The sequence below is a fragment of the Micropterus salmoides genome, unplaced genomic scaffold, assembly GCF_014851395.1.
Source record: "Micropterus salmoides isolate LMB-PRFRI ecotype aquatic unplaced genomic scaffold, ASM1485139v1 Ms_hic_scaffold_8, whole genome shotgun sequence".
Lineage (NCBI taxonomy): Eukaryota > Metazoa > Chordata > Actinopteri > Centrarchiformes > Centrarchidae > Micropterus > Micropterus salmoides.
The window spans coordinates 27071489-27095838 of NW_024044570.1; the positions used below are offsets into that span (position 1 = coordinate 27071489).

Consider the following 24350-nt stretch of genomic DNA (forward strand, 5'->3'; position numbering starts at 1 on the left):
CTCCTTATTTGATTTGTTTGCCAAATCTTAATTTACTTTTGGGGACAACAAGAAAATAATTTATATTTAAAAAAATTCAATTTACTTATTGGAGTACTAACAGACCATAATATTAATGCAATATTTTGTAATCACACTTGATGGATGCACACTGGGAATGTTGTCCTGGTGTAAATGTGGCAGTTTATCTGATCAGGTGATGATGACTTGTCATTTCATCACAAATAAATACAAGTGTATGTTCACTTACCTTTACCCCAGGAAGACCATCTAAAACAATTCTAGTCACATCCACATCAAATAAAAGACTAAGGGTAAATTAACCATTGTTTTTTTTCTTCTTTTAGTAAATACTTTCTTACTCTTAGTCAAATACGTCTTTGGGCTGCTCTATCCACCTCTGTTATTCTCTAATAACCGTTGATGATGGGTCATTTTCTCAGACCTGACAGAGCCACAGAAGACAACTGTTTTTCCAATCCTGCTCAGTACAAGAAAACTTATCTATGTCTATAATTAGTAGAATGCATCTTTAACCGTCAAGAAGCTGTGTGCTAAAGGCCAGTTAACAAAATTAAAGCATGAAATTCAACCCGCAGGTAACAGTGCAGAGTTTTGTCCATTCTTCTCATTAACATGAGAAAACACTTAATAAGTTTATTATTGAAGTAAATATAACTTCCCACAATCTATGGTCACTTTGGTACAAATTTTTCTACATGCACTTATTTTGAAAGCAAGTCGACTCAAGTTAACGTCCGGTCTTTTTTTTCCCCCTAATAATTTGCTGAATCTCCAGCGTGTGGTTCAAAGTTTGGAGAAGCTGCAGCTAAAAAATGTTGTCTCCGAGTTTCAGGGACTGCAAGGTTAGTGACTGGGCTTCAGAAAGAAGTAGCAACATCATAAAAAGGTAAAGATTTTGGCAAAAGAATAGCACGAGAAGAGAAACGTCACTCTGTTTGTTTGGCGTTTGAGAAGTGTTGCGGTTCTGAGTAAACTAAAGCGAAAATATGGCGATATGGGAAGGGTGGGATGGGATTAACAAAATACAGACTGTGAATGTTAGGCTGGTAACTGCAACAGCAGGCAAACAAAGAAATGTATCAAATGTTAATGTATGCTATGGATAACTGTGTCTGAATCAGTGTCTTTTTCGGGACATGCAGTTTTGCTTTGTAACGTTGACATTGAAAACAGTTTATAGGGTGGGATGAATCGATCTCGAACCCCATTCACTTTAAATATAAGCCAGGTGTCCACAATTTATAGTCTCTTGGGTGACATGTAAGAGAAGGCAACGTGTGTGTATTGATACACTCATATATACAGTAATTTTCTGCGTCCTAATACTCGTGTCCCTTACAGGCATGGAGGGCAGAGGGTCTTCCACTGACCACCAGCAGCAATGAGGCTTGCAAACTATATGACGCCATCCTCACTCAGGTAGGCTGCACCTACGTACACATGCACACAGTGTTAATATGCACACTACTGTATAATATTTTTACAACATCTCAATTTTGATTGGCTCCTAGTATGTGAAATGGCGAAATGATGAAACCTTGGGAGGATTTGAAGGATGCATTTCTGCTGTCCAGGCAGCTGACCCCAACTTTGGTAAATATACATGTGGTCAGACATTATGTATTTGAATTATTTCACCCTTTACTTAACCAGGTAATACCTGATGACGCATGGAAACTGTAAAAGTAGGCTTGGCTAGGAGGCAACAGCAAATCAGTGTTTATGAACAATGAAGATGAAGAAAATTAAAATGAGGGGATAAAGGTTACCGTGCTAAATTTATCCACTGCAAAAATAACCTAATTAAAAATGACACTGACCCTCTATACTTTAAATAAACATAGGGAGTTCTTGGATAAAGGGAGCAACAGTCATTAAAGCTTTCTAGTCGTCTCTCATGCTTTGGGGTCATTAAAGAATGTAAAATTAGGCTAAACATACCGAGTAACATAAGCACATAAATAGAAGGGCCATGACCTGTAAAAGGCAGACGCACCGCTCAGCTAAACAAAGACAGACACTTTCCAAATGGACCTTTTTTAACGATTATATTGGTATTTGTAGGTGCACATAAAGCGCAGGTGCAATTAATGATTTTAGTCCGTATAGGTGAACCAGTTAATGACAGTGGACCTGAGGCATAATAACTGTTATTAGTTACACCGGTGCTTTGTCTGATACGGTGAAGCTTTGGATAGTTAGAAACAACTTGTCACATGTACTGTCATTTTATTTACCAAAAGCATTGATTTGTTGACCTTGAGATCTTGTCGATGATTGAGATGCTTCTGTTTATCACGATGTGTTAAGTTTGAGCGGTCATCAAGTCGTGGCTATTTTTAAATGTAGATGAATCAAACTTCCGTTGTACAGGAAGTTGTTGGGGAACTTGACTGCTGAAAAATACAGGATCCAGCCGTTCAGTATCTGTGTTGTGGTTACATAAGGAAAACAAATTGAGGTCTTCAGGTTTAATATTAATTTGATTGCTAACATGAATCATAAGCAACAGATGCATCCAGTCTGAATGTATAAATAAAACACAATTGTCTTTGCTGATGTTCTTGTTTAAGCTCAATTAAATAAAAAAACAACAACAACAATGTATTTATCATTAGCAACTTTGTAACCACATAAAAGTTTACTTTAGTTGTTGTTGTAGAAAATTATTCTTGGAGCTTGTTCAAATTATAATTAGTGACTGGAGCATCCAGTTTGTAAGTCAAAATAAACAGTGAGTTACTAGTGAGCAATGTCACGTTACCCTAAGGGCACACTATGGGTACAAAACCTTGTTTTAATTTTATCTCTTATTAAACATGAACAAAAGGTTTTGTTGGTTGGCTTTGCTTAAGAATAAATACAATTACTTAAAGGTGCTCCTTTATATACATTGCCATCACATCAAAGCGCATGTGATTTTTCATGCATGTGAAATTGGAGTAAGAAAGTCGAGAAGAAAAGACCATTGTTATCTGTTTTCCCTGTAGTTATGGGCCATGTGATCAGTACGGGGCTTGAGCTGGTGGCAACCACGAGCTCCACTCGCCTGAATGAGCGTCTGGCCAGCGCTGTGAGGCGAACAGTGGAGCTGGCCAACAGCCAGGACATCGCTCCCAGAGAGAGGCTCCATGTCAAGGCTATAGAGCTCTTCTCACATGGGTAAGATCCAGAGCCAGGATTGCCACAGCAAAAGTAGTAAAAACAGAGGGAGAAATAAGAATATGGTTGGACAAGGGCCAGTTGTTACCAAAGAGGAGTCGCAAGACAACAAGTGCCCTTTGTAATAGTAATAGGGGATCCAAAGGTTTGGATATAAGGTATGAAACTGTGATGTTATAAAAATGAACTATTAGTCATCACTTAAACAACAGATTATCATAACCATTTTAAATGTTCATCTGAGAAACATATTCCTAACAGACAACAGTTGTCTGTACAGGCATCCTGCAAAATAAAATAAGTATAAAATAAAGTCTTGTTGCATAGAAACTAAATGACTCTTGTCTCATACTCATCTTTTGATCTTAAACCCAAATGTCTTCAGTGAACAACAAAACCAAAGGAATTTGCCTTACCATTCCAATACTTTTGGAGGGGACTGTATCACTGCAGTCTTCTTATCTATATATATATATATATATATATATATATATATATATATATATATATATATATATATATGTGTGTGTGTGTGTGTATATATCTGAACAAGATAGACATTTCCACTGATTTAGTGTAACAGTTTTGAAGTGTGAGCTACAACATTAGGTCCCAATAGGGAAGAGATCAGTTTTTTTTATCACCACAGCAGAAGAAACAGGCTGCCTGTGAATGAATGACGTCAAACCTACAAGAATGTGTGTTATTGACAATATTCATTCTTCCTAAGTTCATCTTTTTCTCCCCCCCATGTAATGCAGCCACATGCTTTAAATCCTCACTATTCATGTGTTACATTGGGTGCCAAAGACTCTTTGTAAATTTCAGTTAGGGTCTAGCAAGTAAAATGTTTGTTTGATCTGCGGTGTCTTTTTTTCTCCATGGTATAATAGGATATACTTTTAATGTTGAGAAGTCATTTTGTTTCTCTGGTTCCCTCCATTCAGCACAAAGCATATTGACGTCTCTGTCACTCTTATGGTACACTCATCATGTTGTTCTTCATTGCTTCACAGAACTGTGCCTGTCTTTAACATTGACTCATGTGTCTTGTAGGAATTTTCCCAAGGCCTGCGATGCATGGGAAGACATTCTGGTCGATCACCCCACTGATATGCTGGCTCTCAAGTTTGCCCATGATGCTTACTTCTACATGGGAGCCCAAATCCAGATGAGGGACTCTGTGGCCAGGGTGCTGCCCCACTGGAAACCACATATGCCTTTGTCTAGGTATAGAAGACAGCATACATTTCATGAGAAGCTAACCGTTATTCGTTAGAATACGCCCTTTTTATCTACAGAGGGAGTGGGTCCCCTTCCGCAAGTCCACCACGTTGCGCCGCCATATTTCTACTGTTCATAGTTAATGTGTAATACTGAACATTTTGAAATTAGAATGGTGATTGTACTATGGACAAAAAAATATTAGTGATTGCAGGTTTAAAACAATTTGTTTTTTCTGGAGTAGCTCCATTAAATATGCAAATGTTATGACACAGGAAAATACATACGCATATGCATGTATTGATATATGAATGATATATATATGTAGCTTAAAAATGTTTTTTGAGTTGCAGGTGAGCAAAAACAGCCATGAAAGAAAAACAAGTATGCTGGTTAGCTGGTGGAAATGAGGGATGTGGTTCTTACTGAGTAGAGAGGGTTTCAAGAAAGTCTATTGAGGTGATTGAACCTGCAGAGTGTAATTTCTCACACACAGAGTAGACTCATCCTTCATCCTGCCATTTTGCTTGTCCTTTATGTATGACAACTTTCCGCATACTTTCTTGAACAACACATAGTCACAACACATAGTGTGTGTGTGTGTGTGGATAGATAGATAGATAGATAGATAGATAGATATATGCATATAGATGCGTCAGACCAAACATCCAAATCCATTTCATATTTTAAAATTTAATGGTGACACTCATGTCTCACAACAGTGATCTCTCCAAGCTATGTTTGTATTATGGAGAAAACCCCTCAGTATACTGTCACAGCATTACCACAGTGAAAATGAAAGCCGATATTCCCACATAGTGTGAAGGCAGTTAACAACATGGTCAAAAGTGGGTGATGGCACCCAAAAAGCTGACACCAATGTAATGATCATGTTGACTTAAAAAAGCAAAAAAAAGCAAATTGGGGTCACTTCAAATTACTCTCATTTTATGGCCCTTAGCTATCATTGTTATTGCTTGCGGCATATTCTTCACAAAACCCGTGTCTGCTTTTCATCCTCCTAGATAAATGGAATTGAAATTGTACTTCGTAATGAGAGATTTTTTTGTGTGTGCGTGTGTTTGTGCCTTCAGCTATCTGAAAGGACTGTATTCCTTTGGTCTCCTGGAGACTCGCTTCTATGACCAGGCTGAGAAAGTAGCCATGGAGGTGATATTTTTTTTCCATTATAGTTTGCCTTACGCACTGTTGCCATTATCGTAGCAGGGTGGTCCAGGCTGTCTGTCCCTGCGCTGATTGTGTCTGTTCAATTTGGCAGTAAGTAATTTGCTGTCGAACGCCAATAATAAGCAGCTCTCTTGTGTAAGACTCTTCTGTGATGACTGCGTAATGCATACAAGGTTGTTGTGACACGAGGGTCATTTGAAAAAAAGCTTGATAAACTTCATAGATGAAACAAAAGAGCTGAGCATGCCATTACTTTTTAATTGTCGTTTTAGCCCAGTGTAACAATGACAGCATTTTTTTTTCTGCATCTGTATTTCTTCATACGGTTAAACTCTCTTGTACAGGGCCTCGCTCTGACTCCAGATGATGCTTGGGCTGTCCACTCTGTAGCCCATGTTTATGAGATGAAGGCAGAGGTGGACAAAGGCTTGAAGTTCATGGAGGGTAGAGAGAAAGACTGGCAGGTACAACCGTAGCACTGTGTTTTTCTGATGAATCCCATCTCATCAACCTTGTACAGTTTGGGGCGGTTTGTCAAAGTTCACTGAATTAAATTACAAATTCAAATACCCTTGGGGAAAATATTTCAAAATGTATTGTTTAATTCCAGGTATCCGATGTGCTGGCCAGTCATAACTACTGGCATTGGGCTCTGTACTTCATCGAGAAGGTAAAGATTATAATGAGTTTTCTCTGTCAAAACTGTAGGAGTGTTTGTGGAACTTGTATTTATGATATCCTTTCCCCTGGGTAATTTGAAGTCTGGAGTTGATTTATATTTCAAGATTAATTTGTGTTTGCATCTGTGCGACACAATCTATCAACCTCACTTATCTCTCAAGTCTGAAATGATTCAAATTCATCTTTCTCACCTCCTCCTCCTCCACAGGGGCAATACGAAGCCGCTCTGCAAATATACGACGCTCAGGTTGGTTTGTGTTGAGAGTTTGCATCCAAACTTTAATGGCATGTCTGTCTGAGTACATACGCACTTCTTTTAAGATCCATGCATGTGCCAGAACACCGAGGATGCAGACTAAAAGCAATGTGAAATCCATGTGAAGATGTTAGAGCCCCCCAATCCCCTTTAGTGTCAACTGCCAAAGCTTTTATTCCCTCTAAAAATAGGAGCGACTATTTTGAAGGAAAGCCCTTTGATATCTCGTACCTTTACAAGAACATAAGAGCATAATGTTACTCACACTTCCATAAATCTGAACACAACGGACATTCTTACTTCAAGTTAGCTGGAATTCATGAATGTTTAACCTCGCATCGGGGGAACCTACCAACACATAAACGTCATTTTTTTAAAAACTTGTTTCTCTGAAAAATGTCATTCTGTGGAGGCAGTTCCATGTTACATCCTTCAGTGTCCTGTTTTTCCTAAGGTATTCAGACGTTGTAAAGCCACAGGATCCATGTTGGATACTGTAGATGCCTGTTCAATGCTCAGCAGACTTGAAATGGAGGGTAAGATACTAGATAGTATGGTGATTTAAGGAAACTGAAGGGATTTTTGATCTACCAGTCAGTCTATCAAATACAATATGAAAATGATGAGTTTGATTTAAATTCTGAAAATGGCACGTGTTGAAGACTGATTGGCCTGATGAAAGTGCTGCAGCAATTATTAAAGTGTTACTAACGGCCTGAAGGGCAACTGAAATGTCTGATTTGAAATAATTAAAGATAGTGTAAGTGAAACTCCTAATGAGGTGAGATAATCTCAGTTATCATACCTCATTAATCTTAAACTCAAGGTGCTGTGTTTGAAATGGATGTAATTAGCAGAACCTCTGCCCACATTTTTACTATATTTGTGTTGGTGCATGTGTCAGGTGTGTGCGTGAAGGACCGCTGGCGAGAGTTGCTCCAGGTAACACAGCCTCACACCGATGATCACGTGACCTTGTTTAATGACCTCCACTTCCTCATGGTGTCGCTGGGAGCTAAAGAGAGCGGGACTTCTCGGCGTCTGCTGGAGGGCCTCCAGGAATTGGCTAAGTAAGTTCACTAAACATTTCTCCCCTTCACTGCAAACCTCAACACTCTATCGGCCTTACATAAGAGCCACACAAGCCTTATGTAAAAACCGAGGCAGAAACAAGGCTGAGCGTAGGATGGCGAGAGAGAGAGAGAGAGAGAGAGAAAAGAGAATTTCGAGCTGCATTCCATCTCAGAGACCGGGGTCTTCCCTCTGCAGCAGATGTACCAGCTGCTGCTGTTTCTGTGGAGTTTTGTGGTTATAATGTGTTCTGGCATCCCTGACCACTGACAGCCTGTGCTGTCCATTTAGTCCGCCACACAACCCATAGAAAAGCTGCCGTTTAAAACCAGTTCTTCAAATTGTCATGTTTTTTCAGTGTTGCATAATATAATGCAAGTCACAAGAGTTTGTGAGTGATGCACCTTTGGGACGGGAAAGCAGCTCTAGAAAGTCAATTCCTAAGAAACAGAAATGTTGTCCGCAACACAGATCTACTTTGAACTAGCAGGCAAGTGATGAGGACATGTTTGAGCTTTGCATTTATTTTATTCCATCACTCACGTGTCACTTTTATTACTGTTGGTTTGGAAGGATTGCAGTTTTACACAGTCCATATTTTTGCCATAATGACATTTTACATATAGAGGCAGTGACTATAAGCATAAGGTTATCCAGGAAAGCCTCACAACCGTATGGAATCCTTTGCCTTACAGTGAAGTGAATCCTACTCAGATGTTTATGCCTTTCACAGTTCAGTAGAATAATGCTGTAAGACCATTGTCAGTCGGTAGAAATAAACCAACCTGGTGCTTGTTCTGTAGATTATGTTCATTGAACTCAAGAGTTTCCTTTATAAAGCCTAGTTGTTTTGCAAAGTTACCTGTAAATCCTAATTAATCTCCAGAGTCCCTTATTGTATGAAATTAGTATTCGAAAGTTTATTTCAACAGTTTCCTGTTTGTTTGAAATCTCCAAAAGTAAAGTTTTAAAAAAAAAATTTACACCACATGTATATCTTTCAGAAAGAACTACTCTTAAAAAGTGTTTAATAATGGTCTTTTGTATGAATTTAATAAATGTGCAACATGTTGCTTTGTCTCTTTTCCTCATTGGTGAAACAGTTAGGTGAGTAGTATATAAGCCTAGATGAAAAATAATAAATAACAGAATAAACACCATATGCTTGCCATTCCTAAACAAATGTATACCCCAAAAACATTCCTGCACTAGTTTCTAAACCTTCTAGCTGTACCAACAAATGTCTTGTCTTTAGTTATAAATCAGTCCTTTCCTTCACAGAGAGCCAGGGGACAATCAGCAACATCAGCTGGCTGGGACTGTTGGTATACCAATGTGTCAGGCCATGATTGAGTACGACCAGGGCAACTACAATCGAGCTGTGGAGCTGCTGTACCCTTTACGCTACCGCGTGGTAGATATAGGTGGCAGTGATGCTCAGGTAAGGTCCACAGAAATAAATAACTGTGGGAAACTCAAAGCAAGTAAGACAAATGAAGCAAAATCAAGTCCAAACCAGACTGCTTTTATGCACAGTTGAAAAGAGTACAGCCTTGAGGCTTTACTTTCTTTGGATACCATTGATCATGCTGAATTATTTTCATGAGCATAACAGAAATCCCTGTTGTCGTGAAATAGGCGAGAGGCAAAGAACGCTCTGCATAAAAGCAAAAGCTTTTCAGTCAGTGGACATACTACATGGTGTGAGAATGTGGAGCACAGTGCACCAATGTATGAATAATGAATCTCTGATGGATGGAGATGGACGTTATGCATCTTATGGTCTTTGTCTTCAGACAAAAAATGGCTCCCAAGGTGCAACAGTGTACATACATACAGTGTAAGACCAAAACATTGGGGCAGGTGTGTGCTCACTAATGGGGTTGTCCACTGTTGTTTACAGAGGGATCTCTTCAATCAGCTTCTCATTCATGCAGCCATGAAATCCGAGAATAAGCACCATCACAAACTGGGAAGGTAATGCACACAGGGATTTCATGCCAAACAGAATGGCTAAATGTTTTTGCCATCAATTTTGTGAAAATGTTTTGCACTATTTGAAGCACTGGATATCATCATGATACCATGTAGCTGCTGTTGGGGGGCGGGGTTCTTTAGTTGCTGTCTTTCCATTTAGATGCATGCATACATATAGAACACAACTATAGAACGTAACTCCCATTATGTAAATGACATCCCCTTTCTGTACACCATGTTATATTTTCATTATTGATCAGGTTAACCTCTCAGCTCGAAGTCTTTCTGAATCTGTGTTCATTTCTTTGTAATGTCTTGTGCTGTGCTGAATTCCTGCAGATGTCTTCTGGCGGAGCGCGATGCCGTGAGGCCGAACTCCCCTTTGACTGATCGTCTGATGCAGAGAGCCTTGGCTCTTCACGACTAGACTGACTGCAGGGTGCGCAGAGAAGTTCCCATGCAAAAAACATTAAAGCAACACGACAATATAAGACTCCTTTACTGGCAGGATCTTGGCATTGTTAAAAAATCTGAAACTTTTTAATGCGGCACTCTTTCCGATGTAGAGCTCAGTGCCCTTTTACATTGCTATTCATGTTAAGCTTTAAAAGTGAACAAATTTGCACCTTTGTCAATATTGTGATCTAATATGATTCACAGGTTGGCAGTTTGAATGATAATGTGAGATATGAGTCGACTGTTTTAGCTAACAAAACTGACTCCTCTAATCAATATAGAGCAGTGGAACTTTTATTAGCAAACATCACATTTAAATATAAATTATTTTCAGAAATAAAATCTTCATGTCAAGATTATTACAAAAACCATGTTCAAAACCAATAAATATACATTTTGCACTTTGCATGTGACAAAGTGCACCCCACTTTGATGTCCGTAGACAACGGCACGTTAACAATAAGAAATGAAACTGTGGCAGTGACATGTCAGAGGAGTACTGTAAATTCTTTTCTTCCCTCCTCTTCCCCTGTGTCGGCGCACTCTCACAACACTGAGGTAATCTCATCCTGGATCTGAGAGATCAGCATCTGGGACAGCACAATGCCTGCAATCTAGAGGACAGAAGCAACCACTTTAGATTACAGAACAGACTCTCTGTAACTGTACAGCCTGTGCCGAGCGTTTCAAGGTCCCTCGGGTGGGGTGGGGGTAGGGCAATGCTCGTTTTGTGAATTGTGTCACTTGAAATAATTGTACAGTCATGTTTACAGGATTATAACAATGTATGCACATCACTTCTTGTAGAGCTGATCACAGCATGTTTCTCACAGCGAGAACTCACACATCCGGTGGCAAACGCAGCTTTTAACAGAGCTTTTCAATAATTAACAGCTTGATTCAAATGCGGCTTGTTATGCAGACAAATCCAGTAATAGCGTTTAGTTAGGATGTGTGCAAGACAGAAAAGAGATCTTCATCATCAGATTTACCACACATCAAAGCAACTGAAATACTAATGCAATTGTTTTGACAGGGCTCATGGGTAATTCTCACGCTTCCGTCTTAGCATAATCTTTGGGGAACCAATCAGCCAGATATGAGAGCGAGAAGGATCAGGTTAAAGATCCAGCGCTAAAGCTGTATGAGAATGCAATGTGACAGTACCCGAATCAATTTGATAAGTAAGCGCACTAATTATTCAGGCAGCTTTTGATAGGAGCTAATTCAATTTCCGTGGTCAATCTAACATATTGACTTGAGTTATTAGCAGTACTTAATGCTGTGGGATGTGAGGTGTGTTGTGCAGTGGTGCTCAGTGAGTAGGAGGGAGTCATTAGTATCCTCCATTTTTAGGCACATAATCTTACATTATCACTTGCAGAGTTCTGCCGCAGTTGCACATTAACCTGCACTTTTGGTCTAGAACAGTGTAATAAATGAATAATGTGCAGTTAAAATTTCATTGTCCCATTGTGCCTAGTTATTGCTGTCTAGGTATAACCCTCCATTTTAAATCAGTTCTATCCCAATGGCCTCCCATTAACCCTACACCCTGTTGGTTTCTTTTATAATATGATTTTTATTCTATTTTTTTTTTCTTTGTACCAGGACAGCGTTATTCTGTGTGACACTCGTGTGACACTACTTGTGCAGGGAAGTTGTTGGACGTGCTCCAATTGATTTGTATGTGTGTTACTTCAGGAAAGGTTCAGGGTCCTGATTGATGAAGTGTTGCTGGGACTATTTCACAGCCCCGTCTAAATGCACCATGCGAGTCTGCCTTTTGAAGGGACAGGGCTCGTCAATATGTTGATTGCTATACGCTCAATGTCGTGAGCCTCCAGTTGATGCCTCTATTGACCTGTGTATGTGAGCTTATTTAGAACAAGACCCAAGTTGTTTCAACTCAGATTTGTCTGAGGTTACCAATGGCAAAGGACTGCTGGCAATTAGTGCACAGCCTGCATTGAGGGCATTGTGTGTGTGGGGGGGGGGGGTTACCTGAGGCAAGGCCAGACCCAGGGCAAGAGCCCCCACCAGCAACAGATGAGACTCGATCCACATAACTGCTCTGTCCGCACAGCCTACCGGGTAGATCAGCTTGTTTGCTTCCAGGTAGTTCTGGGTTTGAATCCCAAAACCGCACATAGTGTTGATCACTGCCTGTGTACCAGATGGACAAAGGCAAATACAGAGTCACAGTTAACAAAAGATTACCTTTTAATCCTTTTCTCTTGAACGATTGAACCTGAAACACTGGAAACAGTATTCAGAAGATACTGCTCATTCACATCTTATGTTAATTTTGTATTGCAACTATTGTGACAGCCATGGGAGAGTTTTGCAGTTGACTGTAGAATATTGGAATAAAATAAGAGGGAAGAAAGCAGCAAGAGAGTGATACAATCATGAACATTTGATGTGACAAGGAATGCTACTCAGTTCCTAAAGCAGCCATGCAGTTACAGGCTATGAACAGCAGGTTGCAGCACTGCATCGGCTCTTCTAGTGTTTAATTAATTGATTTTTCACCCATGTAGAAAAAGGTTGCTGTGATCCGTTTTCCGTGTAGCATGATGTCTAATCAATATTTGTGTGATGGATCTACATGCACTCTTTAGTCTTATGTCCTCATACAAACTAGAAGGAATTGTCATTGGTGGCCAATAAGCTGTACTGCTGTGTGTCTACCCAGAGGTTACACAAGCATTTTGTATGTGTTTTTTGGGCAGGTACAAATGTGTGTATTCATGCATGCATGAGTACAGTATTTACACACATACTGGTTGTGTGCTGGCATGCACCCTTATCTGCACACATTTCATTGTGTTGATTCTGTGCAGACAATATATCATAAAACCTTCATGAAAAAGGGCTTAAATTGAAACTGGTAAATCCCCACTGCTACCGCTGCTACTAAGGTTGGTAATTTTTCTGTGGGCTGCATGTTAGACTGCATATTAACGCTCTACATGTTGAATATGACCCCTATATCCCAGTTGGTTGGCTTCAGCTTGTGTAACTATGTTGATGCAGTTTGGATTGATTTTAAATACTTTCCCAATGATTTATTATAATATTCTGAACTCTTAAAAAAGAAGAAGATGCAAATCTCATGACTTATTAAGACACCCAAGGTGCACTCATCATTCATGCAAGCTGCAGATTCTTCACAAGGGAGAAAGTGGGTGGTCATTATCACACCAGTTTTGCACATGACAACTTACTTCCCCCAAGGGAAAGGAAAGTAATACCAGCAGCAGTTTCTACCTGCAGATGTAGGCTTCATGATGTCTCCTCTGGGCAAAAAAATAAATGGCTTCTGCAGTTTTGACACCGTTTGTGTATCCAATGTCAAAATAATGCAAATAATGGTTGTCAGTGTCAAGGCTTCATTCCAGCATCCACAGACCACTAACGGTCTAGTATGTTGTATAGATCATATTGGATTCTAATGTTTCTAATCTTTTCTAATTAATAACAGCCAGCCAACTGCTGGTGAAACACTCATTAAACCTCAGGAGATTGACATTTCATTTCACTTCACTTATGCAGCCTGACATTGAGTTCATGTTAGCCCTCTTGGGAGGAAGCAGTTATTTTGTTTTGCCCCAACTAATCAGTAGTAGGGGATCTGTCCCTAGCTAGCCAGTATCATTTTCATTTGACATGGAAGCTTTAGTTGCAGTTAAACTTAGCATTTTTCATGTAAATCAAGGAAATATGTTGATTTAAGAGATGTTATCTCTAAGTCGACAACAGCTTGTACAGCTGTGTTGATCTCATCCACCCTTGTCACCATTTTTCCTTCACCGTTTTTCATGAATGTAGCTGGATAGCCAAAATAGTGTCCCCAGTCTTAATTCCTTGTAATTAACTCTGATTGGTCAGTTGTCTCTCTAACTGGAGGAAACAGCTGTCAATGGGCACGACACCAGACCTACAGTATTTGAATTTCTGAACATATCTGAGGCGTGGGCAGCAATCCAGAGGTCTGGGACCAGGCTAATGCTCTTTGCCTTTTAAAATTGCAGGAAGAATATCTGTTCAGAAGCCATTACTTTCATTTCCATCAGCATACCTACATTTGCAGTTCTCTTTTCATAGCGTCTTAACATCTCGCTAGTGTTACTGAAAGACTTAGGTTATGCAAGTAACCTAGTTTTAAACCGTAGCTGTTGCCTGTAAGTGGCAACGGTGGAATCTTTAAGTGCAGGTCGAGAACCTAAGCTGAAACTTGTAGGTGTGCACCTTGGAGCTCAGTTAGTTGCTTCACATTACTCAGAAATCTCTTTTTATATCACAAATGCTAACTGGCATTCAACCTAATATGAGTGTTCTTTGAAGCAGTGTTTATTTTTTACAGTACAGCTAATAGTTTTCCATAAAGCCTTTCTATTGGTTTGTCCACACAGTGTATGTTATGGGGCCATATAGAAAAGCACGCACCTCTCCAGGAACAGGAGTGCAACAGGAGTAAGGCACAGCACAGCGCTCGGAGCTGGGGTTCTCATGTGTACAATTAAAGTACAGGTTCCAAGACCAGTCTGTGTAGTTGTTCCACCCACAACACTTGAACTGGGTGAGAGACAGAGAGAGAGAGGAGGGCACAGTATATTTAGAAACCTGTACTGTACATCCTGCCAATCTGGGCTTCTCCCATGGGAAAACCCAGCCACTCAAGTGTGCCAGTGTGTGCAGATGGAAGAGGAATATCACACGAGGAAGACCCACAGAGTGCAGGAACTGTATGGAACATGTAGGCTCTCTTGTGGCAAATCCTCAATGAGGCCAAAAATAACATGAAACACATAGCTCTGTGGTCTCTAAGTTGTGATTTCCTGGTTTAGTGCTCTGACATATTCAATAAACTGCTAGATGAGATTAATTTGAATACTTGTGTAATGTGGAAAGCTACAGAAAAAAGCAAGCTAAGTGGAATTGGCCAGTGCACCTCTTTCTGGATGTAATCCATCAGGTTCTGCAGATCCAGGTCATCCCTGTAGTGTACGATGGCTTTCTTCACAAACTTTCCCAAAGCATCCCGAGTCTAAGAGAGTGGACATGGGGGAGTTTAAACATTAGAGTAATAGCTTAAATTTGACTTTGACGAGTTCTAAATAATTAAATCTGTTAAGTTTTATAACTTAGTTAAAATTGCCAGAGGTGAACTTATCTACAACTGTCTCCATAACCAGGCTGCTAAGGGCTCAGTGACATGGTGGAACCTCAGGTTTTGTGGCTCCGTTAATTACTTGAGCTACATCTATGAGGAATAAGTGTATTTTTGTGAAACACACAGACACTGGAAATTCTCAAACAACTCAAAAGGGATCATATCTGGGCTAATTTTTTGGTCGATCAGGTGGTCAGTCAGGCTTTTTTTGAATTTCATCTATTTTTACCTTTTAATGTAACATACATATAGTATTTACATTCATATTGTTGCATAGCACTTTAAATCTATTTATTTATTTTTTTAATAAAATGCTGTGTAGGGACATGCTACAAATGGGCTTTTAGGCTATAAACGCTATGATATTGTGCATCTCCCTATTGAATATTCTATGCTCACATACAGTGGGGAGAACAAGTATTTGATACACTGCTGATTTTGCAGGTTTTCCTACTTACAAAGCATGTAGAGGTCTGTAATTTTTTATCATAGGTACACTTCAACTGTGAGAGACTGAATCTAAAACAAAAATCCAGAAAATCACATTGTATGATTTTTAAATAATTAATTAGCATTTTATTGCATGACATAAGTATTTGATCACCTACCAACCAGTAAGAATTCTGGCTGTCACAGACCTGTTGTAGACCTGCACAAGGCTGGGATGGGCTACAGGACAATAGGCAAGCAGCTTGGTGAGAAGGCAACAACTGTTGGCACAATTATTAGAAAATGGAAGAAGTTCAAGATGACGGTCAATCTCCCTCGGTCTGGGGCTCCAGATTCAGGATCTCACCTCGTGGGGCATCAGTGATCGTGAAGAAGGTGAGGGATCAGCCCAGAACTACACGGCAGGACCTGGTCAATGACCTGAAGAGAGCTGGGACCACAGTCTCAAAGAAAACCATTAGTAACACACTACGCCGTCATGGATTAAAATCCTGCAGCGCACCCAAGGTCCCCCTGCTCAAGCCAGCGTATGTCCAGGCCTGTCTGAAGTTTGCCAATGACCATCTGGATGATCCAGAGGAGGAATGGGAGAAGGTGATGTCTTCCAGCATGACAACGGCCCGAAACACACAGCCAGGGCAACTAAGGAGTGGCTCCGTAAGAAGCATCTCAAGGTCCTGGAGTGGCCTAGCAACTGCAAACAAAGGTTTCTGTACCAAATATTAAGTTCTGCTTTTCTGATGTATCAAATACTTGTCATGCAATAAAATGCAAATTAATTATTTAAAAATCATACAAAGTGATTTTCTGGATTTGTTTTAGATTCAGTCTCACAATTGAAGTGTACCTGTAATAAAAATTACAGACCTCTACATGTTTTGTAAGTAGGAAAACCTGCAAAATCAGAAGTGTATCAAATACTTGTTCTCCCCACTGTATCTGTCCATATGAAATAAACATAAATGGTTAACATCTTGTATTGTACAAGCATTCTGTGGGGTGTATTGCAACAAGACAGCAGCGCGGCAGGAGCTCCTGCTGCAGTGTGACGGCTACAGGAGTGCAGCATAACGATAATAATAAAACCATCCTTCCCTCTGAGATCATTACATTCCAAATACAAAATGTTGAGCACACATGCAGTTTTTACGTTATGAGCTTGATAATTGCTTAAACTTGCTCATTTGTTTTATGATGTGATTTTTTTTATCAGCTCCACTTGAGCTGAAAAAACAAAACTCAAGATGAAATAGAAATGAAATACATTGATTTGTTTTAATCTGTAATGACGATTTAAAACTAAATGAGGTTGATTCAGACATTAAAATTGTGTGCTACTTTATTTTGTTAGCTCTCATTGTCCGTTACCTTTACAGGGTATTAATGAGGCCTTGCATTGTTAATATTTAGATTTTCTATTCTCACATATAAATAGAATGTTTGAAAAATGTATTTCATGCAAATCTCCATCCTTTAAAATTCTGAAAACAAGGGGGGCCGTGGTTATACAGACTGAGTTCAGATGTAATGTATGCTAATGGGAGCGCTGTATGCTAATAAGCCGCTGAACTTTAAAATTTCATTAAGCTGGAAATGAACTTCAGTGAGCAGTTTGCTGAAGGCTTTCGGAATTGTTCACATTTCAGTCTGTGTTAGAACAGGTTATGTTGATAAATACTGTGAGCTGTATTAAAATAGCCTAAAATCTTTATCCTGAAGTAGATTTACTAAACTGTTTAAGGATTTTTCCAGCATTTCTCGTCTTTTCGTGTGGTACAGTATGCTTGTGGGCCTCGGCCACCGTCACACCTCCCCATGTCATTAGCGTCTCCTTCAAGGGATCTGTTGAAATGGAACATTCGGTTCCACTTTGAAGTGCTCAAGCATTTGAATCATTTAGAGAGTCAGGATGCTGGGAGGGTTGTTAAACTGCTCTGTTAAGCAGCAGGCAGTCCGGGCGCTGACAGAGAACACAAGGGAGAGGAGAGGTATCATTGGGCACCAGGCACTGATGTGAGGGAATGTTGCCACCTCTGGCTGTTGTGTTTTTATTCCCAGTGGAGCCCTAATGGGATGTTACTATAGGAGACAAGTGAATACTAAGTGGGGGATCCATCCCTCCCCCCCGGACTCCAAATCAGTCATATACAGGGCATATACAAACATGCACTCACTGAGTGGGTTACCTGTTCTCACACAGACACTGGCACTTTTAGTCGATGATACCCTACAAAGGGTTACAAAATAATTATTTTCTAAATGGATAGAATAAAATAATCCACCACACAAAATTATGTTTATTTTTCTGACAACACTGTATTAGTGCACCGCTTGAGGCTTCTAAAATTTAATCAGATGAAACACTGAGAATGCAATATCACCTTTTGATTGAAGTCTCTCAAGTCCACACTACATACTATTTTAGTACAACATGTACTATCATACAAATATCTATGGTGTACTGTTTATGCAGTTAGTATACGAGACATCAAAACACTGTACCATTTTATACTAACAGGAAACAATACTCGACAGTGTTCCATTTTTTGCAACTGTAAGTAACTCCTCAAAGTCCTTTATATGTTTTTAGGAAAATAGTGTGCATCAACAGTACACTTATAATTGTGGTTAGAATACTTGCCAGAGTTAGTCACAAAAACAATCATATAAACACACACAAAAACACTTTAATTGTAATAATCCCTAATATCAGAGACAATCAATGTGCACTGAGAGGTACAGCAAGTACGGTAGGTCATAGTTGAACCATAAGGTGTGTGTAAACTGTGATGGAAAGCATGGGTAGTAATTGTAGTATTTAAGCCTTGCTGACCTGTGGGTTTGTTTAAAAAACTGTCCAAATCTGTGTGTGTGTGTAAAACTGAATATAGGACCCCAAGTTGCAATAAACTGGAATAATCGTTTAAGTATTTTTTAGTCAAATCGGTTTAAGTCGGTGCGTCCTACAGAGATAACTAAGCTGTATCTTTTCTGGCAGTCTACAAAACAAACCTGAAATTTTCTGGACTTAAAGATAGAGACACTGATTTCCACTTTAGTACTGGTGTATATGTGTTTTTTTTGCTGTGTGGTACAGACATTTACAAGACATTCCCCCTGTGGGCTCATTGGGCCCTCCTGTGTGTTCTGATGCCGTGCCTTATTAAGTTGTATAAACTGGTTTACAAATGCACAGAATGTCCAAAAGCTAGGAAAGAATACACTAAATCAGTGGATCTCAGGGGCATTCATGGTTGATGGTGGGGGACACTGGAAGAGCGCTGGAGACAAAATATGACCTTGTAGTGACTATATTATAGAGACGAGTACCTGATCAGAGTAGAAGAAGCCCAGAATTGCTATGGCCAGCTGGGTGAGGAAGACCAATATCAGGCTGAAGGAGAACTAGAATAAGAAAAGAGATATGTTGAAAACATAGTCTGACTAAGACTAATAATCATATCTGTCAGATGTGTTGTTATACATGAGATGCAAGTCTAAGCTTTGGATTAAATGTTAAATGAACTAAAGCATTGGAAGCGTAACACAGCGCCTGTATAAGTAATGTGTCTATTATGTCTATTACTGTTTTGAGGAGGCGAATGTTCTCTCGGAGGGCTCCGATGCAACCACAGAAAGTGATGAAGAACATGACCACCCCCACCACAATTAGGATGACAGCCGGATCGATCAGGAACGTGTCTCGCACCGTGTCTGGCAGAAAGACAGGAACACAATACCCCCTGTTTAGATATCTGTCCTCCTCCTACTCCAGCCTGTTTTTATTTCTATGTTTCTACCCTCCTTTCAAACCCTCCGTCAAACCCTTTTTTGTCCATCTACCATATATTACGATTTAAATTCAGAAAATAATGACTCAAAGTGAAAAAAGGGTAAAGCTAAACCTCTCCAACCCTCTGAGCATTACAAGCCATTCCCTCGTGTTGGGGGAAGTTCAACGGGTGTGCGACTAAAATAGGCCGCCATCTCGCACCAGCACAGCTTGAGAGGCTGCAATGTAAGAAGGAACAGTTTATCACAGTTCTCTGATTCACCGTGAACACAAAGCAGGAGCTAAATTGACATAACAGATTATAAAAAATGTTCACTTTCTATAGTGACAAAGGCAGTGTCCGTTTGTGAAGTGTGAAAAAGTACTTTTGTGTGTAACTGAATAAGGAAAAAGTGTGTCAGGGATGTACCTGTAGCTTTCTGGACTTTAGCATACACCCCAATGGCAACAATCAACAAGGAGAAAACCTGGGAAAAAAGTGACATTGTAAAGGTTCAACCACAAAAAGACATGAATTAAATAGCACATTGAGCAGGCCACTTATTTTCTTTTCTCTCTCATTGTTGCTCAGATCTGATGGTGTTTCATATTTTGCATAAATAAGTCATCGTCTGGTAGTTTTGGCTGGAAAACCAGACATGGGCGAGGGTTTGGCATTTTTTGGCATAATTTGACATTGTTATGAAATAAGATTATTTCCTTTCTTGCAGAGAGTTAAATGAAAAGATTCTCTCTTAATTCCACTCTCGTATCGTTCATTAAATATGAGGCCACATCCAGGCCACGTTGGGGGGAAACAGATAGCCTGGCTCTGTCCAAAAATAAAAAAATTGGCCTCCCAGCACCTCTAAAGCTCTAAATTAACATGTTTTGTCTTGTTTGTTTACTCCATATAGAAACTGAAGTGTTTAAATCGACACGTTTCCAAGGCTAGCTGTTTCCCACTAAGTCTTTATGCTAACCTATGCTAACTGTCTCCTGACTTTAGCCTCAAATATAATGTACAGACAGAGTGGTATCAATCTCACCAAACTCTATTATTTTTGTTGTCTTTGTTGATGTGTGAAAAAATGTTGCTTCCAATGTGCTGTTTTGAACAGACTTTGTTTTGCTGTCAACCAGAACAGGTGCGATCAGATTAGCGACGAGGAGCCTTTCCCCATGATGCTGAGTATGCAGAGCAACCGAGTCCGTTTATGTGTTTACCATAAACAGACAGATGGATGTAAGTGGGCAAAAAATAAACATATGGATCTTGGCTTTAATCTTCTGAATTAGGAGAGTTCGTTTTTCAGAGACAACGCCTTCAGATTTCCAAAATTCTATATTCAGTTTTTACATGAGAGTATTTGTGTACGAGTCTCCCTGTCAAGTAGAACTTGACCTTGGTTAGAAAACCTTGGTTAGAAAACCATGGTTAACCCACGCTTAGCAGGGTTTTGATTATTGTAGGTAGACTATGGATACATTTTTTCTTCAGTGCCTTGAGCTACAACAGCAGAGACAGAAGAAAAATCAGAGAAGGTGAAAGAGTGTGTGTGTGTGTGTGTGTGTGTGTGTGTGTGTGTGTGTGTGTGTGTGTGAGGAGTTCAGGGTGTTGATCTGTCTGAGACCTGCTTTGTGCTTTTACTTACAAAAAATACACAAGAAAACATTACAGTAGCAAAAAAAGCTCCTACTGTGTAAAATATTGAACACAAAAGAGATGTCGGCAGCCCACACTGTGCATGCAGCAGATGAAGGGAAGAATACCTCCTTTAATGAGGTCTGAAAACAGTGACAGTATTCAGGCACAGACAGCAGTGTGTGCGCTGTAAGTAATGGTGTCGCTTGAGGAATTGTTGTAAAGCTGCTAAATATGCGAGTTCACCCTAACAGAAGCTACACAATAAAACAGGTGGAAAAACGTGGAATTAGAGCTTCCCGTTGATTGCATTGTCAACTCTAATTTCTCTCCTTTCCTTGATTGCTTTTCTCACCTTGAATAACAATATGCATGGCTTGACTTTCATTTCCAGCCTCAGATTGTGTAATGTAATGTGTGTGTGTTTGTGTGTGTAGAAGAATGCCTGTATAAACATGGATTTGTTTTGTTTCTGTCTAAAAGTGTTGGATCTCTGGAGGTCATGAGGATCCATAGTTTGCTATGAAAAAGGTGTAATTTTTGTTTGGCAGCCTTCACGTCCAGCCCAATTTTTCCATGTGCTCTGGATAAGTCAATTGTTACTTTGATATGGAACGTTTTATATCCCTCACATTTTTGCATCAATCATCTGCTTTGACCAGACATTAGCTGACAAAACACAAGACATCGAGGATTCACATTTCCTTTGCAACTGCAGTGTATAAAAGATTTTTGAAAGCACAGGGTTTTTTTAAAGGATCTTCTCTGTTGTGTTGGAGTGTGTGCACCTGCAGCTCCATTTGTCAGTTTGCCACTGTGTGTGCTTATGTGAATATGGGTGACAGTATGGCAACAGCACACACACAGTGAATGTATTCCAGCTCTGTTTTCAGGCTTTTCAAAGGGATGAATCAGGCTTCTCCCGGCAGATTGTGCGCAGAGGTGAAAGCCAGCTGAACTGAGCCATGGGGACGCGGGGACAAAGGCCTGATGGATTAGGGCTGCAGTGTTCACTTCTGAGCTCGTGTCTGATAAACAAAGTCAACGCAGGCAGGGCTGTGTGGCTGCTGGGGCTGCAGTTATTGCTGATTGGCTCTAAACACAGTAAGCGTGCGCTACATTCTTTGCCCCCTCGCTGTGTTTGTGTAGGATTGGATGAGCAGGGATATGATGGAGTTGTAGGTACCAGCTACAGATGTGATCCGTGTGCTCAAAGTGGTTACTATATGTAGGAAAGTGAGGGAGTCAGAGGGTGACTTAATGGTGCACGCGTGTGTGTATGTGTGTGTGTTTGTGTGTGTGTAAGCAACTGCTGAGGGATTTTAACCATGTATCCATTCAGCCATCACCAACCGCTTATCCTGCGTACAGGGTTGTGTAACCATTTATCCATTTAATGTAATCTATTTCAAGAGTTACTTTTAGCTATCCTTTTCAACCATTTGGATGGTTCCACATACCCCCCGCAACTGCAGAAGTGACCCCTGTGGTACAAGCACCCTTGGCACTTGGTGATTCGGACTCACAAATTTGTGTCATGTTGTGAAACACTGTGGCCCACAATTCGTTCAACAATGGCTTTCAAGAAACAGTACTTGACAGAAAATATATAGAAACATTGAGATACAGACTACAAGCAGGCTTACACAGTTGCCAGGCATTTTGTAGTTCAGTATGAGTCAGTGCTCCACTGATTTGATAGGAATGCACCACAACATTTGCTACAGTGATGTATGAGCAATCTAAGCATCCATATATAACTGTAGTAAACTTAAAATAGGTAGCAGCGGGGAGGCTGGGTGCTCCTGCTGTTTGCAACTCTGGATACTATGTGAATTGTATTCCTTCATTTATTATTTATAAGCTTTTTTCTTTTGCCTTTCTAGTTTGGCTTCCTTCCTTTTTTAAGCAGATCTGGCATTTTTGGAAAGCTACAACCTCCTGATGGCTAGTGATTTGTATGCTTAGAAATGTATGTATAATACATAACAGCTGTGTTATGGCGTCTCTATACTACACAGTGTAATAGTGCTCTCTACCTACTACTCTACTTACCCAAAATAAGAAGCTGAAGAAGAAGAGAAAATATCTGATCCAGGGGTTGACGAAGGAGAATGTCTCAGCTCGGTTCAGATTCTGCTTCCTGTCCATTGTTGGTGTTTTTACAGTCACGCAGAGTGTACAGCTTTACTTCAAAACAGTCCCCAGATCCAGACCCACCTCGCAGATTCTCAGCTGCCATGTGAATCTGTGAGGAGGGGGCCGTTTGCCGGGTATGTGGGTGTCAGGCTGGCTAAAAAAGGGGGGCGCGTTGGCGGTGACGCTCCCCCGCCATACTGGTAAGGCCCAGAACTGTCTATGTAGACATACGGGTCTGATTACACAAAAATTATCTCTGGCTGACTGCAGCTGAATGGCCTAGGAGCTTTGGAGTATTGTCAGCTGGCTGCTAGATTGTAGACCTTCTTTCACTTCCATGCACTCTTGCTGTCTTTCTCTGTCACCTCAAAGTTAGCTAGATCCTGTATTATAGGCCTACAAACATTGCCCTTGTGTTTCAAAATGAATGTTTATTGCTTCTGAAAGGCTTGTTTTCTAGTCTACAAATTACAGCTTCAAAGAGAGACACTCTCCTGCCAGGAATAGATCAGAATGACAGTTGACAAAGGCTGGACAATGACATATTTGAGAGGAAGGACATCTAATGTAGTTAAATGACATCAGGCCGATGTTTCCGATGTGCTGTGTCCGTTTGTGCTTGACAGTGAATATGCTGAATTTCAGCCAAGTAACACTCAAATGAATCAAGAAGCAAAAATGTCAGGCCACTTATTCTGTAATGAGATTTAGATGTAAAACTCAATTGATAATCGTCTGGCAAAATGGATCAGCTGTCAGACTGACCGGAGGGATTATCTGAGGATAAAGTACAGGAAAAGAAATCATGCGACTATAAAGTGAATGTGAATGTATAAAAGATTTAGTGTTGGGTCTTTTCTAATGCTAGCTTATAATTCATAAATAATCTATATCTGTCCTTGGCAATAGGGATACTATATGTGAATACTTAATCACAATGTCTTTTTTTTTTTAATCATTACATCAAGTATCTCTTGTGGAGTACCACTGTGCCTTTCGAGGTACATGAAGACTTAATGAGATTGATCTCTCTTTTTTAGACAGGATAGGGCTCTGTTTTTAGTCCCACAGGTGCTTAATTGGGAAGTTTGCCCTTCCTAGTCGTGCAACATTTTACTTTACCTTT

At 40.0% G+C, this 24350-nt stretch overlaps 2 protein-coding genes across 6 annotated transcripts; one reads left to right on the forward strand and one right to left on the reverse strand.

Moving 5' to 3' along the window:
* Nucleotides 1–745: 745 nt before the first annotated feature.
* Nucleotides 746–20724, forward strand: ttc38 (tetratricopeptide repeat domain 38). 5 transcript variants are annotated; one of them, XM_038707019.1, is made up of 15 exons: nt 746–866; nt 1366–1443; nt 1536–1617; nt 3015–3186; nt 4243–4416; nt 5505–5580; nt 5943–6062; nt 6209–6268; nt 6488–6526; nt 6990–7071; nt 7440–7605; nt 8888–9047; nt 9510–9583; nt 9923–10022; nt 20584–20724. In XM_038707019.1, the coding sequence occupies exons 1-14, from the start codon at nt 837–839 to the stop codon at nt 10008–10010; spliced, it is 1401 nt and encodes a 466-aa protein (XP_038562947.1). In that variant the 5' UTR covers nt 746–836; the 3' UTR covers nt 10011–10022; nt 20584–20724. The 5 variants fall into 5 exon arrangements, with proteins under 5 accessions (XP_038562947.1, XP_038562946.1, XP_038562945.1 ...); XM_038707018.1 differs by having other exon boundaries at nt 20589–20724; XM_038707017.1 differs by lacking the exon at nt 20584–20724 and adding an exon at nt 19264–20199.
* On the reverse strand, nt 10585–23324 carry tspan33b (tetraspanin 33b). Its single transcript, XM_038707027.1, has 8 exons — nt 23141–23324; nt 19871–19928; nt 19255–19382; nt 18999–19073; nt 14997–15092; nt 14492–14620; nt 12044–12205; nt 10585–10653 (listed from the first exon to the last, which is right to left on the reverse strand). The coding sequence occupies exons 1-8, from the start codon at nt 23234–23236 to the stop codon at nt 10585–10587; spliced, it is 813 nt and encodes a 270-aa protein (XP_038562955.1). The 5' UTR covers nt 23237–23324.
* Between the last annotated feature and the right edge of the window lie 1026 nt (nt 23325–24350).

What these genes read in the sequence shown, in the direction of transcription:
- ttc38 (XM_038707019.1), top strand. Translation starts at nt 837, where the DNA reads ATGTTGTCTCCGAGTTTCAGGGACTGCAAG. An exon ending in CCACATATGCCTTTGTCTAG is followed by an intron (nt 4,417 to 5,504) that starts GTATAGAAGACA and finishes TTGTGCCTTCAG; the next exon opens with CTATCTGAAAGGACTGTATT. An exon ending in TAGGTGGCAGTGATGCTCAG is followed by an intron (nt 9,048 to 9,509) that starts GTAAGGTCCACA and finishes TGTTGTTTACAG; the next exon opens with AGGGATCTCTTCAATCAGCT.
- tspan33b (XM_038707027.1), bottom strand. Translation starts at nt 23,236, where the DNA reads ATGGACAGGAAGCAGAATCTGAACCGAGCTGAGACATTCTCCTTCGTC. An exon ending in TCTTCAGCTTCTTATTTTGG is followed by an intron (nt 19,929 to 23,140) that starts GTAAGTAGAGTA and finishes CTTTTTTCCCAG; the next exon opens with GTTTTCTCCTTGTTGATTGT. An exon ending in ACATTCGCCTCCTCAAAACA is followed by an intron (nt 19,074 to 19,254) that starts GTAATAGACATA and finishes TTCTTATTCTAG; the next exon opens with TTCTCCTTCAGCCTGATATT.